At 30.3% G+C, this 17,042-nt stretch overlaps 2 protein-coding genes across 2 annotated transcripts; both read right to left on the reverse strand.

Annotated features, from left to right (window-relative positions):
- Window positions 1–14,008: 14,008 nt before the first annotated feature.
- On the reverse strand, window positions 14,009–14,449 carry LOC135961500 (uncharacterized). The gene has a single exon (XM_065512999.1). It carries the CDS (start codon window positions 14,447–14,449, stop codon window positions 14,009–14,011), a length of 441 nt encoding a protein of 146 aa, XP_065369071.1.
- Window positions 14,450–15,765: 1,316 nt separating this feature from the next.
- On the reverse strand, window positions 15,766–16,425 carry LOC135961501 (uncharacterized). The gene has a single exon (XM_065513001.1). The coding sequence runs from the start codon at window positions 16,423–16,425 to the stop codon at window positions 15,766–15,768; it is 660 nt and encodes a 219-aa protein (XP_065369073.1).
- Window positions 16,426–17,042: the final 617 nt, after the last annotated feature.

The following is a 17,042-nucleotide window of genomic DNA, read 5'->3' on the forward strand; positions in this document are numbered from 1 at the left end:
GGGGATGTTTTTCAGGGCAAGGTATGGACCCAATTCATATTATAAAAAATACCATGACCATACAGAACCATATTAAACGATGTTATGTATCCATACGCTGAGGAAAATATGCCCCTAGTTTGGAGATTCCAACACGACAACGACCCGAAACACACCTCTAGGGTTGTAACCGAGTTGTTACAATCCAACGAGGTACGTGTTTTGAAGTGGCCTGCCCAATAGCCAGATCTCAATCCTATTGAAAATCTATGGGAAATTGTAGATCGTAAAATAAGGACCCAAAATTACACTAGGAAGAAAGATTTATCGGAGGCGGTTATAAGGGAATCGCAAAATATTTCAAAGGAGACCATTGACTCTTTAATTGGTTCAATGCATCGTCGATGTGTAGCAGTTATAAAAAATAAGGGATAGCCAACAAAATATTGAATTATTGCAAAGTTTAGACCATATTTGTTAAAATAATACCTAAGTTTCCATTGTTTTGTGAATGCCGTAATAAAGAAATCTTTGAATTTTGTTTTCCCATTTTTAGAATTTAATTAATTATGTCCTTTGTTTTTTGTTAAATTAAGTTAATAAAAGTATACAAATAAAATACTACAAAAATGTTAAATTTTTTAAAAAATTATTTCAGTTCAATAAGAGGGACAACCTTTTTTACCCACCCTCAGGGCAGAAAAAGGGCAACATTTTTACAAGAAATCATAATAATAAATGATTTTATGTAAAATATGCCGAAATTCTTAAAATGTGCTAAAAACTTATAAATAACTAACTTTTTTATCTATAAGAAGCAATGCAAAAATATGATACTACATACTTTTGGTTATTAAAATAATAATTTATGTGTGTTGTTTCTGTCTAAAAGTTTTGTTAATGAAAATGGGCTGGAGGGCGTTCATATGAGTATTCAAATGTATATTAAATTACTAAAATATAAAATGTAATTTATGATATTTCCTGTGTTATTTTTTGTCGACTTTATAAGTCAGGTAATTTATTTTGAAGATTTTACTACGCTAAACGTACACACGTGATATTTATATGAAGTATGTAATAGTTACAGTGCAGGCATTAGGGAGTGTAACAGTTTTTTTGTGAAATATAAAAATGGCCCATAATCATAGTCAAAAATAAAGTACATTTTAAGAGAATTAAACTTAAGAGTGGACTTTAGGTCTATCATAGACAAGTTAAAGTATACTTCTGACGCTGAAGTCGACTCTAAATATAAAACTAGCTAAAGTTGTTTTTAACTCGTTTCACAACAGCATCAGCTGTTCTTCGCCGAGTAAAAAAGTTCGTCACAAAGTAAAAAATGTTTAAGTTACAAGATATTGGTAGAGATTTTGCAATTATTGAACAGTTATCAATAAAATTAGTACCAAAATATCCTAATTATGATATTAATCTTATCTTTTCCATTTTTCCACAACAAACTACTTTCTTTCTTTAGATGTCCCGGTTACTTTTATTGTTTACGTTTTTTTGATTTTTTTTTAATTTTGTATGTCAGCTGTTCAACGTTGCCACTTGTCTGTTTTTTGTTGAATATTGTATGAAAACATTTTCTACATTTGCGGTGGCACCCAGTTAAAGTCGGTTCAATTTAAAACATACTTTAATTTTGACTATGGTTGCAAATTAATAAAAAGCTGGTTTTTATTTTAAAGCTGTTTTTAAAAAGAACCGACTTTAGTGTTTGACTATGATTATGGGCCATTAAATATACAATTTCAGTGTTTCAAGATTAAAATTCAAAAGCGTCATAAATCTATTTCCAACTTAAAGTTAGTAATTATTCGCCAAGTACTTTACAAGGACTTGAAATATTAAATTCTGAATATGTCGAATTTTGTGCCAACAAAGCGTCATATGCGGGAAGTTTTGCATCACTTCTTCAATTTAAAAAAAAAAAACAAAAACAAGTAAGAGAGCTATTTTCGGCTGTGCCGAATCTTATATAACCTTCACCAAATTATACTTTAAAATACAAATTTTAAGTATTTTTAGGTAAACAAAATTAATTTTTTTTTTTAATTTTTTTCTAACTTTTGTTTTAAATTTTTTAAAAATCGTTTTTTTATAATTTATTAGTAAAAAAAATGTATAACAAAAAAATTTTTTTGTTAAAAAAAATTCGGGTTAAAAAATATTTTTCCCAATTTTGATCCATTGTAGGTCCAAATTACTATAGCCTTATATACATCGCTGCGATGGACTTTGAAAAATCGCTCATTAGATATCCATATTGTCTATATTAATGACTTAGTAATCCAGATATAGATCTTATATCTCAGCCATTTGTGGGCCGATTTTCTCGATTTTAAATAGCAACTGAGCCGGGAGAATTCCCGATATATTGATGTATCAATCATGTTTGTAAGTAAGTTGTTTGGGGGCTAAGGAAAGTTGATTGCAACATACAGACGAACAGACGGACATGGCTATATCGACTTTAAAACGATCCAGAATATATATGCTTTGTGGGGTCGCAAATGAAAAATGTAGAAATTACAAACGGAATGACAGACTTATAAATTTTTGGGCAGATTATGATGAAACTTAAGAAAAATATAACATGAAGTCTAGTATTTACAATAACAGTACAAAAATGGAAACTAAACTAAAAAAAAACAGTAATTTTGAGCCCAAGTGCTCTTAAGGGTTAATTTCCATTTATGTGCTGTTATTGTAAATACTAGACTTCATTTTATATTTTTCCTAAGTTTCATCAAAATCGGCCCAAAAATATATAACATTTCGCTATCTTTCCATGAGAAATGCCAAATATTGAAAAATTTTACCTTTGACCTTCACGATTTAAGGGTTAACGTTTTACGATTATAGGAAAGCTTTCACACTATATTTAGAATTACCTGGACTATAATATTCTGAACAGATTTTACTTAATATAAATAACAGTAAGGAAATTGGGCTCATTCGCCAAAATATGGCGAATAAAATATCTAAATTTGTACTGCATACTTTAGGGAGCTTTTTTATTACAGTTGACTGGACTCACAAAAAAAATTAATTTCCGAGTATTACCCGGATTTTTTGAATTTTTTTCTTTACAAAACATCTCCTGAAAATTTCGAATCGAATAAAAAACAAGTAAGAGTGCTATATTCGGCTGTGCCGAATCTTATATACCCTTCACCAAATTATACTTCAAAATTTTAAATATTTTTAGGTAAACAAAATTAAATTTTTTTTCCAGCTGTTTTTTTTTCATTTTGTGGAAAAATTTTTTTTTTTCGATTTTTATTTTAATTTTTTTTTTAATTTAAAATTGTTTATTTTTAAATTTTTTAAAATTTTTTTTTTGTGTGAAAAAAAACGGGTTAAACATTTTTTTCCCGATTTTGACCCATTGTACGTCCAACTTACTATGATATTTATACGTCGTTGCAAATGTCTTTGAAATATCTATCATTAGATATCCATATTGTCTATATTAATGTCTTAGTAATCCAGATATAGGTCAAAAATCGAGGTTGTCTTGGTTTTTTCCTCGTATCTCAGCCATTTGTGGACCGATTTTGCTGATTTTAAATAGCAAACTTCTCGAAAGCATGTCTGACAGAATTATTGAAGATTTGGATCCCGAAGATATCTGGGGTCTTCAGAAAATTGATTTCAACAGACAGACAGACGGACAGACAGATGGACATAGCTTAATCGACTCCGCTATCTACGAGGATCCAGAATATATATAGTTTATAGGGTCGGAAATGAAAAATGTAGAAATTACAAACGGAATGACAAACTTATATACATATACCCTTCTCATGAAGGTGAAGGGTATAAAAATCAGCCAAATCGCTGCAGCCGTTCTCACGTGATGACATTACATACATGGACCATTTCATATACATATATATATTTATAGATTAGATGGCAAAAATTTAAAAAAAATCTGAAAAAAATGCATATTTTCCCCTTGTAAATGCACCTCAAAACTAAATCGAAAGTCGGCACGGGTTGCCCTTCTTAGAACAAGCTAAACATTTTTTTTTTCTAAGGGACACTGATCACGGATCATGTTCCTCTTCTCAATTATGCACTTATTTATAATGCTATTGATCCTGAAGATTTTCTTAATTTTATATATAAAAAATCAATTCTGATTTAGAAATTTGAGTGATCGCGGATCGAAATCGAGCTTTTAACGATTATACTCTTATTTAGATATTAATAGCGATTACAGATTTGTTTCTTAATTTTTTTTTCTGAGAATGAGCAGATAAGAGTGATCATTTAACGAGATCGTGTTCACGATTAAACTTTTATTACAAAGTTTTTGGCGTTTGAAGATTACCTTATTTTTCATATAAAACTTTGATTTTCGGAAAGAGATACGAGTACATATGAGTGAAATATTTTATTACATACTAGCTGTCCCGGCAAACGTTGTTCTGCAATAGCTCACACAAAGTTTGAAGACTATATGCAATAAAATATTTTTACTTTGTATGGGAGGTGCCATGCCCATTGTTCCTATATGGGTCAATTGTGAATCTAAACCATCCAGGGACCTACTTAAACACACACAACAAATTTCATCGAAATCGGCCCAGCCGTTAAGGAGGAGTTCAGTTACTAACACACGTACAGAAGAATTATATATATAAAGAATACAATAAGTAGCAACTTTTATAAGAAACTGTAATTAGCCGCACAAAATATTTGCCTACGGTTAAAAGTTGAAAACAAAATTGACGTGAAAATTAGCAGAGCTATGGAATTTCAAGTACGATACCAAAAACGTTTAGTTCTAAATCTTTCTCTACTTTTCAAAAATCTTAACCCTAGGTCTCCACGTAGCAATATATATTGCTGCAATTATTGCTAAGCAATAAGCTGTCAGTTCAGTATGTCATTAATGTAAAATTTCTTCTTTCTATGATTTAGTGCGATTAATTCATACGTATTTAATTTATTTAAGTACCAAAAGTAAAAAAAACAAACAAATTAGTGAAAAATCATTCAACACAAAATATACCCAAAATACAAATCAGTTTTTCATAGAACTTCTCGCGTTGAAAATTTTGTATTTGTACGAACCTTTTCTCCACCTAAAGCAATCGCTGTGATGTTGTTCTGGCGACGTTATTGCTTGTGTTTAGCAATAAAAATTGCTACGTGGAGACCTAGGGTAAGGAGATATGTCTGCATTAAACAAGCAAAGTGATAAACTAAATACACCATCACTTTAGTGTAGGGTTCTTTTATAAAATCCATGATTTACTAAAAAATAACATGTCTGGTATAATTTAAGTACATATACTTATTTACAAACATTTGGTAAAAATTTTAATAAATTTTGACAACTTCCCAGCAGTTAAGAAAGTATTCAATGTATCCCTTATAGACATTGTCACTAATGTCTGATCACTTGGCTGTCTCTAATTTATATATGGGGCATTTCATGTCAAGTGAACCAACTTTTGAAATCGATGTCTTCCGATCGGGATGAAATTTGCACCAAGGTTAGCTCTATTGGATAGTAACTCAGACACAATTTTTCAACAACATCGGTCGAGAACTCTCTGAGTTATAGGGGGTAAAATTTTGACAATTTGGTCAAACAGGGGTTTTTTCTTATCCATGTAACTTATTACCTATTGTTCTTAGCAAAATGTGTCCCAAATAGTATAGATAGCTATTTCTTCGATCTTTCGAAAAAAAATATTTAAAAAAAAAAATAAAAAATTTTTAATATTTTTTTCCGAAATCAAAAACTTTTTTGACTTTTTTTTAAAATACGCCCTTTTTTTTTTTTTTTTTTTCTTAAAATAAAGTTTAGATATTTTCCTTGAACACCTACTTGGTCGCTTAGTGGGATGCGAGTGGGATATCTATCAAAATAAATATTTTTTAACTCAAGACTTACAATTTTTGACTTTTTTTTTTGCAAATACGATTTTTTTTCCAAATGGGCCCTTTTTTTAAAATTTTTTTTGTAGTCAAAAGAAAGCTTAGGTCTATTCCTTTAAGATATTTTTAGTCCCTTAGTGGGATGCGAGTGGGATATCTATCAAAATAAATATTTTGTAACGCAAGACATACAATTTTTTAATTTTTTTTTGCAAAATCAAAATTTTTTTCCAATATGGGCCCTTTTTTAATTTTTTTTTTTGCTCAAAAGAAAGCCTAGGTCCATTCCTTTAAGATATTTTTAGTCCCTTAGTGGGATGCGAGTGGGATATCTATCAAAATAAATATTTTGTAACAATTTTTTAATTTTTTTTTGCAAAATCGAAATTTTTTTCCAATATGGGACTTTTTTTTAAAAATTTTTTTTTGCTCAAAAGAAAGCTTAGGTCTTTTCCTTTAAGACCTATTTTGTCACTTAGGAAGATGTGAGTAGGATATCTATTAAAATAAAAATGTTGTAACTCAAGACATTCAATTATTGACTTTTTTTTTGCAAATTCGATTTTTTTTTCAAAATTTTTAAAAATTTTTTTTTAGTCAAAAGAAAGCTTAGGTCCATTCCTTTAAGATATTTTAGGTCCCTTAGTGGGATACGAGTGGGATATCTATCAAAATAAATATTTTGTAACTCAAGATATACAATTTTTGATTTTTTGGCAAAATCAAAAACTTTTTTGACTTTTTTTTAAAATGGGCCCTTTTTGTAATTTTTTTTTTTGCTATAAAGAAAGCTTAGGCCTATTCCTTTAAGATGGTTTTGATCGCTTAGTGGGATGCGAGTGGGATATATATCAAAATAAATGTTTTGTAACTCAAGACATACAATTTTTGTGTTAAAACATTTATTTTGATAGATATCCCACTCGCATCCCACTAAGGGACTAAAAATATCTTAAAGGAATGGACCTAGGCTTTCTTTTGAGCAAAAAAAAAAATTAAAAAAGGGCCCATATTGGAAAAAAATTTTGATTTTGCAAAAAAAAAATTAAAAAATTGTATGTCTTGCGTTACAAAATATTTATTTTGATAGATATCCCACTCGCATCCCACTAAGGGACTAAAAATATCTTAAAGGAATGGACCTAAGCTTTCTTTTGACTACAAAAATTTTAAAAAAAGGGCCCATTTGGAAAAAAAATCGTATTTGCAAAAAAAAAAGTCAAAAATTGTAAGTCTTGAGTTAAAAAATATTTATTTTGATAGATATCCCACTCGCATCCCACTAAGCGACCAAAAGGGTCTTCAAGGATAATATCTAAGCTTTTGTTTGACCTAAAAAAAAAGATTAAAAAAGGGTCCATTTTGAAAAAAAAAAGTCAACAAAGTTTTTGATTTTGCAAAAAAAGTCAAAAATTTTATGTTTTGAGTTACAAAATATTTATTTTGATAGATATCCCACTCGCATCCCACTAAGCGACCAAGTAGGTGTTCAAGGAAAATATCTAAACTTTATTTTAAGAAAAAAAAAAAAAAAAAAAAAAAAAAAAAATTTTTTAAAAAAGTCAAAAAAGTTTTGATTTCGGAAAAAAAATATTAAAAATTTTTTATTTTTTTTTTTAAATATTTTTTTCGAAAGATCGAAGAAATATCTATCTATACTATTTGGGACACATTTTGCTAAGAACAATAGGTAATAAGTTACATGGATAAGAAAAAACCCCGTTTGACCAAATTGTCAAAATTTTACCCCCTATAACTCAGAGAGTTCTCGACCGATGTTGTTGAAAAATTGTGTCTGAGTTACTATCCAATAGAGCTAACCTTGGTGCAAATTTCATCCCGATCGGAAGACATCGATTTCAAAAGTTGGTTCACTTGACATGAAATGCCCCATATGTATATTGGGTCATATGGTTACTTCATACATCCCAGGTAATCTAGCTTGAAGGCAATTGTCACTTAAGTGTCTCTAAGTAATGTAGAGTGTAGTCAGTTTAAAATTTAATTGTGTACTGCATTTTTGTATGAGTATCCAGCAGTTAGGCAAGTAGTCAATGTATCCCTTACAGACAGTAATTCTCAATAATATCTGATCACTTGGCTGACTCCAATTTATATATATTTGGATCATTTGTCACGTATGTTAGATAAAATATAGTTGGGCATGGTTACCATGCCCAATTATATTTTTTCTCTGCGTGTAGTTGTCACCCTAAATAATATGTAAAATCACTAGTTCGGGACAGTCTCCTAGGACTGCTGGTTTATGATTAAACTGCCATGATATTATTAAATTGCTATTTAGTATGCACATTCACACAGACACTTTACAATTCGTGTCTACTTTATATTCCTCTGATGATAGGTGAACACGAAAATTAAATACAATTTCAAACTTTGTTAAATACAACTTCCGAAAATATTTTAAGGAAATTATTAAGTCAATTAAAAACACAATTGCGGTGGCAACTTAGATGAATGAGTTTTATTAGAAGAGTATTATTTAGCAATGAATATTGTTACGAAATTGCACTATCAATTTGAATTTAACGATTTTAACATGGGTTTTCCCATCCAACAGCTTTTGTATACATTGTCATAGTGGATACTTGGCAGCACAGTGCTGCCAACATTAACTGTCAAAGCTGCTAACATGAACATTTTGGCTGCCGAAAGCTCTAGAAATGGAGCCTTCTAGTTTTGTCCGTTAGATAATTCATGAAGCTTCTACAATATGGCATATATGGTGTATATAAATAGGTACAGAAAGTTGCATTTTAGTTTATAATAAGCGCTGTTAGAGTAAACATCAACTGCATTACCAATGTATTCTTGCACATTATAAAGTGTGTAATATAAATGTGTGTATTTAAATAGTGACTATTTAAATTGTTTTATAAATGTAAATAAATAAAGAGTTGTTACAAATTTTAAACTACTAAACTGCTTTTATTTGCAATCAAAGTATCCGGTTTATTTAAAGGAAATAAACCATCGTTTTTAAAATGTAAAAACGTAACAATATTTAAGTATTAAGCAAATTATGAATGATGGGATCAATTTGAACTAGATTTTAATTAACAAATAAATGAAATTTTTAAATTCAAGTAAGAAAGAGTTCTATTTAATTAAAAGCTTTTTAATGAGGCTATAGTTATATTTTTTTATAGAATACAATGTAAACATTTTTTAGTTGAATTAATTAATTTTATGCTCTGGTTTTTTCCATATTTTAAACGTATTTCTACATTTGCAAGAAAAATATAGTTTAGTGAACAACAACACAAATATATACATATACAGTTTATGACAAAAAGCTAAAAAAGGAAGTTAAAATACACCCACAGGATAATTGAAAATAAGTGCTAGTAAAACACAAAATCAAATCAAAAAAAAATGGAAGAATAAAATAGAACAGAATGAAATGAAATAAAATAGTATAAAATATAACCAAACGAATAGAAATGTAATAAAGAAATATAAATTGAATTTGAGTAGAGTTTAGTTTAGTAGATCTCTGCTCAGTTGTCATAACCACAATATTCTCCTTTGGCACATCAACTCTCGGCACTGCACAACAATCAGCGAATAAATTAATTCCAACTGTCATTTCATTATTTCATTAAAACGGCATTGTGAGGATTTATGGCCAACTATATGGAAGTGGGGTTAAGAATATATAACAATGTGTGTCCTAAAGCCATAGAAGAGATTTTAGTAGAAGAATATGTAATTTAAACGGATGTAATTTAATTTTAAATCAATAAATTGTATTTAAATAAGACAAGTTAAAGTGCTAAATAAAAATCCGGAATTTTCCCAATTTCTATCTTTTATTATTAAAAATAAATGTATTCAAAATATTAGCCATTGTTAGCTAAGACCTTTTCCCATCGTTCTTACAACATATGGATTCCGCGCCAAAAGAACTGCTCATGTTTTGAGGCCAAAAACTAATTAAACCAATTTCGGTTACTCTGTTCCAAGGTGAAGCGTATCCCAGAGAGAGCGTTCTGCATCGATCATCGAAACAAATAGTAATCGGACGGGGCAAGGTCTGGACTATAAGGCTGGTGAAGCAAAACTTCCCAACCAAGATGTGGCCTAGCGTTGTCATGATGGAATATTACGGTTTCATGCCTGGCCGAATATTCTAAGCATTTTCGGACAATGCTCCCTTCAAATGAATCACCACTATCGGCAAAACATGTGAAATTTATGTTCCCATGAAATATACATTTCCCTCGAAGGAAAAATTGCTATCGTGAAATTCCCCTAAACTTTTCATTCACAATAGTTGATTTTGTTCGAAACAGCTGTTTATTGTTTACAAAATTCCATCTAAAAATTTCCCATGTTGGGGAATTTTTTCACGTGAACAAAGTTGATGAACGCAAAATGGGAAAAGGGAACATATTTCTTGTGAAATATTGATTCGCGGGGGTGAATAAATTGTGTTCTGTATAGGTTCCCTGTGATGGTCTGGTCAGATTTCATTTTGTTTGTCGTATTCGTACCTAATTTCCCTTGTTTTGGATGAATCCTGCTGCTCGCAATCGTTTTGAAATCGCTGCTTAAGTAGCTTCCAATAATTTTACAAGTTTTTGTTGAGTTTTACAACAATCTTCGTAGAGTAATGTCTCCAATTCTTGGTCTTAAAACTTTTTTGGCTGGCTTGGGCGATCTTTGCTTTCCGCATTAAAATCACCACTTCTGAACCGAACAAACCATCTCTCCTACGTTGAAACCGATGCAACGCATTCACGATAAGCTTTGGTGAGCAATCGTTGTGCTTCAGCGGCACTTTTTTTCAATTTAAAGAAGTAAAGAAAAACTTCTTAAAGCAATTTCATGCCAATCGGATCAGTCAGTTAAAAATGGCTGAATTATTTCCAAAATATTATTATTCTACCCCACTGTGCACGGTATAATAACTAAAAAATTTATCTATTGCAAATTTGCGCTGTTCTGAATCTCATTAAATTCAACAGCATCTCATTATGTCTTTTATATTTATCTCTGCAATTTCGGTATTCAAACTGTATTGTAACTGTACTGTAATTATAACTTTTTTCACATTGTTCCCTCTTATCTTATCAATAGTTGTTTTATTAGAGCCATCAAATGTGTCGTTAAAAATACAACTTGAAATACACTACAGAATTATTAATAGTCAAACACTTAACAATGAGATTTGCTGCACTCTTTGTCATCGTCTCAGTGGCAATTTTCTGCGGTTCTATGGGACTGTGTCAAGGATTTTTTCTAAATCAACCCATGAGTCTACTGGATCGAATTATAACGGCTGCCCTAAATAATGGACAACAAATTGGAAATAATTTGGGATTGTTACCGCCACCAGAAGAGGAATTGGTTAAAGAAACCCTTGTAGCTTTAAATGAAATTGATTCAATAAAATTCGAGAACTAAAATAAATAAGAATTTAATACTAGAGCTTCAAATTGAATTGCTTAATTAATTTATTAGTCTCTTGCTTATTTACTGTTCATAATGAACACAAAATCTTTAAGAATGTTTAACTCGACTTGCTAAATAATCCCAAATAACTCCCGACAAAAGGCTACAGGAGTGTAAAATAACCGAAGCCAAATAGGTTAAATCATGGACCGATATTGTCCATTTTATACCAAACAAATCTTATCAACAGAATTTGTGGAAAATTTCAGTTTTTAACAGACAGACAGGCGGACGTACATTTTATGAGGACCCAGAATACTAATGTGGACCTGCGATCAATATTTCGATATGTTACAAACGGAATGACAAAATCAATATACTCCCCCATCTTTTCTGATGGTGGGTATACAAATGTAAAAAGACTACACTTCAGATTACGATTACTTCTGGTTGGTAAAATAGCTACTTTTTAAATTAAAAAAAAAAAAACAAATTTAAAGTGTCAATAAATTGATTACTTAGAGAAACTTAAGTGACAATAGACTTCACTTTTGATTACCTGGAATATTTAAAATAACTAATTGACTTCTTTTTGCATTACAAAGAGCCCATTCGTGACAAATGATCTAAAATTATATAAATTGGAGTCAGTCATATGATAAGACATTAGTGACAAATCTCAAGCTGTTTGCCGCAGGGCAAACGTGGCTATTCTTGGTTGCTACAGCTCCGTCAAAAACATATTATTTCTAAAAAAAAGCTTTGCAAAGAACATTTAAACTGATCGAGACAAAAATGGAAGACTGTTCTCTTTTCACATGAATCCAAATACAATTAAAGAGGCATTGATGAGAGAACATTTGTAAGACGAGTAAGAAGGGTGGATCCCAAGTACACAAATAAGACAGTAAAGTCCCTGGTTTAGAGATTCCAGCACGATTCCTTGCTTCTAGGGTTACAACAATTCAATGAAGTTGGCTTTTCCAATCGCCAGATCTCAATACCATAAAGAACCAATGGGAAATTGTTGATCGCAAAATATCAAAATTATATCAGGAAGAAAGTTTTCTCAGATGCAGTTAGAAGAGAATTGCAAAAAAATTTCAAAGAAGACGATTGATTCTTTAATTAATTCAATGCATCCAAGCTGGAAAGCAGTAATAAATAAAAAACAACAAAATACTGGGTCACTGAAATGGCCAGATAATTAGCTGAAGTGCACAAACCTAAAGGACCTATTCAGAAGTTAATGCTTTATAAAGGTCTGATAAATCTGAAATTTCATGATAACGAAGACATGTCCCAGTAGTTAAATAAATTCCAAGAAGTATTCCAACGACTTGCTGATATATCTATTGAACTTCAATTTGCGTCACAACAAAATGGCGTTGCCGAACGAACAACAAAAATCTGAACAAAAATCTGTGGACAGAAGCCATTGCTACAGATGTGTATTTACGAAAGCCAAGCCAAAACTTAGCCATTTTAAGGTTTTTCGTTCGTGTTCAGTAGCTTTGAATAATCGTCCAAAGGCACAGTTTGAAGCAAAAGTAAAACAATCATACCTATCGGCAATAACATGTGAAATTTATGTTCCCATTAAATATCCATTTCGAAGTGAAAATTGCTATCGTGATACTCCCATGAACTTTTCATTCACAATATTTTATTTTGTTCGCAACAGCTGTTTATTGTTTACAAAATTGAATATAAAAATTTCACAACAAAGTTGATGAACGAAAAATGGGAAATATGTCATGATTGGCTGGCATTCGCAGGTAGCGAAGGCATACAGGTTGTATGATAAATAATCCCAAAGCGTTATTGAGAGACGAGACATAATATTTGAAGAATCTATGTGGACAACAAAGACAAGTTTTTCATTTTTGTCACAGATGAAGTTCAAAATCATTCCCAAGCTTCAAATGTTGTTGCAATATAAATACAATGGTTAACAATACAAAGGAATCTTTTCCAAAATTTTAATTAATAAATCACAATCTAAAAAAAAGAAATCTTACGAAATTTGTATTTTTTATTATTTCATTAATGTGTTGTATTATTTTATCTACTTCCATTAACAACAAAATATTTAATTAAATTCTGAAATATAATGGTTTTTTTTTTGATACTGCTGATTTATTAATTGAATATTTATCACAGATAGTTTTTTGCTTCAATCTAGCATTAAAATCGTTTATTATTTTGGTTATTAAATGTTCGCAAATCTTGACTTTTGACTCTTAAAAACTAAAAATCAAAATATTGAAATAACGATAAAACAAAAGTTTTCAGTGCTTTGCCAATACTATTTATATACCCAGCGCCATCTTCTGAAAATCTCATGAATAATCTGACGGAAAAACTAGAATGTTCTATTTCCACAATGATGACCTAGAGATTTAAGCTGCTTCACAGTTGATATTGACATACTTATTTATAAATAATGTTCTGCAAATTATTTATTTATTGTGGTTTATTACGAGTGAGACTGCATTCACAATAAAACAAAGGAAATTCTTGACATAAAGTTTTATTCAAATTTAAGTAATAATATTTCACTATTATTCAGCGGAAAACGCAAATGATTCTCAAGAAGAAAATAATTAATATTTACTACAGCATATTGCAATAAATATAATTACCAGGAAAGATGTTTTGATTAAAAGAGATTCAAAATGCAAATGGAATGCAAATTAGTGATTTAATTTAATTTAGTGGGGTATTTTGGTGTTGGCACTACTTTGCCATTAAAAGTGTCCACTTCCGGTTTAGGCCTATGGTTCTCAATAATATTTTCAACAATAGATTCTAATTTTTGAGGTTTCTCCTCTTTTTCGGTTACGGGTTTTACTGTAGGAGTTGTGGTGACTGATTCGTTAACAGACGTTGATACAGATGGTCTTACTGGTTCCTTAACTGGTTTCGATACAATAGGTTTCACTGGTTTCTTAACAGGTTTCAATACAGTTGGTTTCATTGGTTCCTTAACAGGTTTCAGTGCAGCTGGTCTATCTGATTCCTTTTCTGGTTTTGATACAGGTGCTTTGGACGGGTATTGAATTTGTTTTACGGTGTCGACCAATGGCTGAGAATAGGCTAGAGTAGCTAGTGCAACTATACAGAAGACGATTGCGAACCTCATTGTTGATGTATTTCGAATACGTTCTTCAAAGCGAATGAAATGTTTACTCAAGTTAGATGTTTAAGTAGTATAATTTTTGGCTAACAAAAATACAACTAAATTAAAAATTGGTTTATAAATATGTACAACAAAAACAATTAGTAACATTGTATTTCTGTTGTTTTTTTTTAATTTAGAATGGGTTGTCTGTCAATTACCAGATAAGATATGAAATTTGGGAATATTTCTAACTTTTTTTTAATTATGAAAAACTTCATTGTGATTTACATACAAATATTTTACAAAAAAAAAAGAACAAATATCTAAAAAAAAATTAAAATTCGTTTTTTTACTTATTTTTAAGGATTGTGAGTTATTTATATGCAAATAAAATAAGATTCTGGAAAAACCTTAATCATTCTTCAAAATTGATTCTCAGGGTCTCATTTTAAAAAAGAAGCCCCTATTTCGAGCATTGGAAACCAAAATTTGTATGCAATTTGTATAAAGAATTCTACTGGAAAAAAGTTTTTAAACATGAATATTTTCCATACTATTTTGTTAACGTTTGTCGCTTCGTTTTATAAAAAACATTTTTATCATGCTACAAACTAAACAAATTTTTAATTTATAATGGCTTTACAAAAATAAATTTCCATAAAAAATTTGTTTTAAAAATTAATAATGCCTTTAATTTAATAGAGATCACTATAAACAAGTAATTTTTTTAAACATCAAAATCGTTATTTTTGTGGGTTGTTGTCTTCACTAACCATTGTCTTGCTATTGTGAATGCAGAGTAAGTTTAAAAAGTACCATAACTGATACTAAAAATGCAACTGTTTCAATTATTTATCGAAAACAACCAGTGTTACCAAAACGGCGATTTTTCAGCTAAATCTGGTGGTATTTTGTCGTCGATAGCGGGTATTTTTCGGAAAAAACCGCCAAGTGGTTATTCTATCTTCAAAATATTTTGAGGTTTTTAGCGCTTTTTTATATCTTGTATTTTCTGTGTTGTTTTTATGGTTTATCGTTAAATGGTTTTTAACACATATCTAAAACAAAATCTAAGCGTCTTAATTTTTTTCAAAACGAATGTTTTGAAAATAACTTTAAGCCTAATTATTAACTGAAATACGAAAAAACTAATTTAGTATTTCTTTAATATATACTTATTTTTTTATTTACTTATAGTAACTTTAAAAATTAAGAACATAAACAAACTATAATGTATATATTATTATGGTGTTGACAAAACCATGCATACTTAGATTTCATTTTTCAAAAAATTACAGACCACTTTAGTGACTATTATTTCGGTAACGGCGAAAGCTTCAGTCTGAATTTGATTGAACTCTTTCGGTTACAGGTTTTACTACAGGAGTTGTGACTGATTCTTTAACAGGCGTTGATACAGATGCTTTGACTGGTTCCTTAACAGGCTTCGATGTAGTAGCTTTCACTGGTTCCTTAACAGGCATCGATGTAGTAGCTTTCACTGGTTCCTTAACAGGCATCGATGTAGTAGCTTTCACTGGTTCCTTAACAGGCATCGATGTAGTAGCTTTCACTGGTTCCTTAACAGGCATCGATGTAGTAGCTTTCACTGGTTCCTTAACAGGCATCGATGTAGTAGCTTTCACTGGTTCCTTAACAGGTTTCGATGTAGAGGTTTTCACTGGTTCATTAACAAGTTTAGTTGCAGATGGTTCATCTGATTCCTTTGCTGGTTTTGTTACAGGTGTAGTAGCTTTCACTGGTTCCTTAACAGGCATCGATGTAGTAGCTTTCACTGGTTCTTTAACAGGTTTCGAGGTAGAGGTTTTCACTGGTTCATTAACAAGTTTAGTTGCAGATGGTTCATCTGATTCCTTTGCTGGTTTTGTTACAGGTGCTTTGGACGGGGAATTATTTTGTTTAACGGTGTCTTCCAATGACTGAGAATAGGCTAGAGTAGCTAGAGCAACTACACAGATGACGATTGCGAACCTCATTGTTGATGTATTTCGAATACGTTCTTAGAAGTGAATGAACTCTTTACTCAAGATGGATCTTTAAATAGTACAAGTCTTTAAATAGTACAACAGGCCATTAATAATATTGTATGTCTGATGTATTTTAATTTTGTTTTTAATGTTGATCAATTTTATGTTATCTGTCAATTACCAGATAAGATATGAAATTTGAGAATAATTATGAAGTACCAAACTTGTAAATAAAAAAATTCAAACGTTTTTAATTATGAAAAACTCCATTACGATTTACATACATACATATTTTTTAAAAAATGAACAAAATTCTGCAAAATTATTAAAATTCACTTGTCTACTTTTTTAAGTATTGTGAGTTGAATAAATATATGCAAAGAAAATAAGATTCTGGAAAAACCTTAATCATTCTTCAAATTGATTCTGCTAAAATGAAACCACAAATGTTACAAAAAAGTACTTTGGAAAATAATCAAGTTTTCTCACAAAATTCTTCATACAAATTGCTTACGCTTCCAAACGTTTCGTTTGATAAAATGAAGTCTTATTTAATAATTTAAAACCTCATTTTATAAAACGAAAAGTAAGCAATTTGTATGAAGAAAATACTACTGGGAAAAAGG

This window comes from Calliphora vicina, chromosome 5 (genome assembly GCF_958450345.1).
Source record: "Calliphora vicina chromosome 5, idCalVici1.1, whole genome shotgun sequence".
NCBI lineage: Eukaryota > Metazoa > Arthropoda > Insecta > Diptera > Calliphoridae > Calliphora > Calliphora vicina.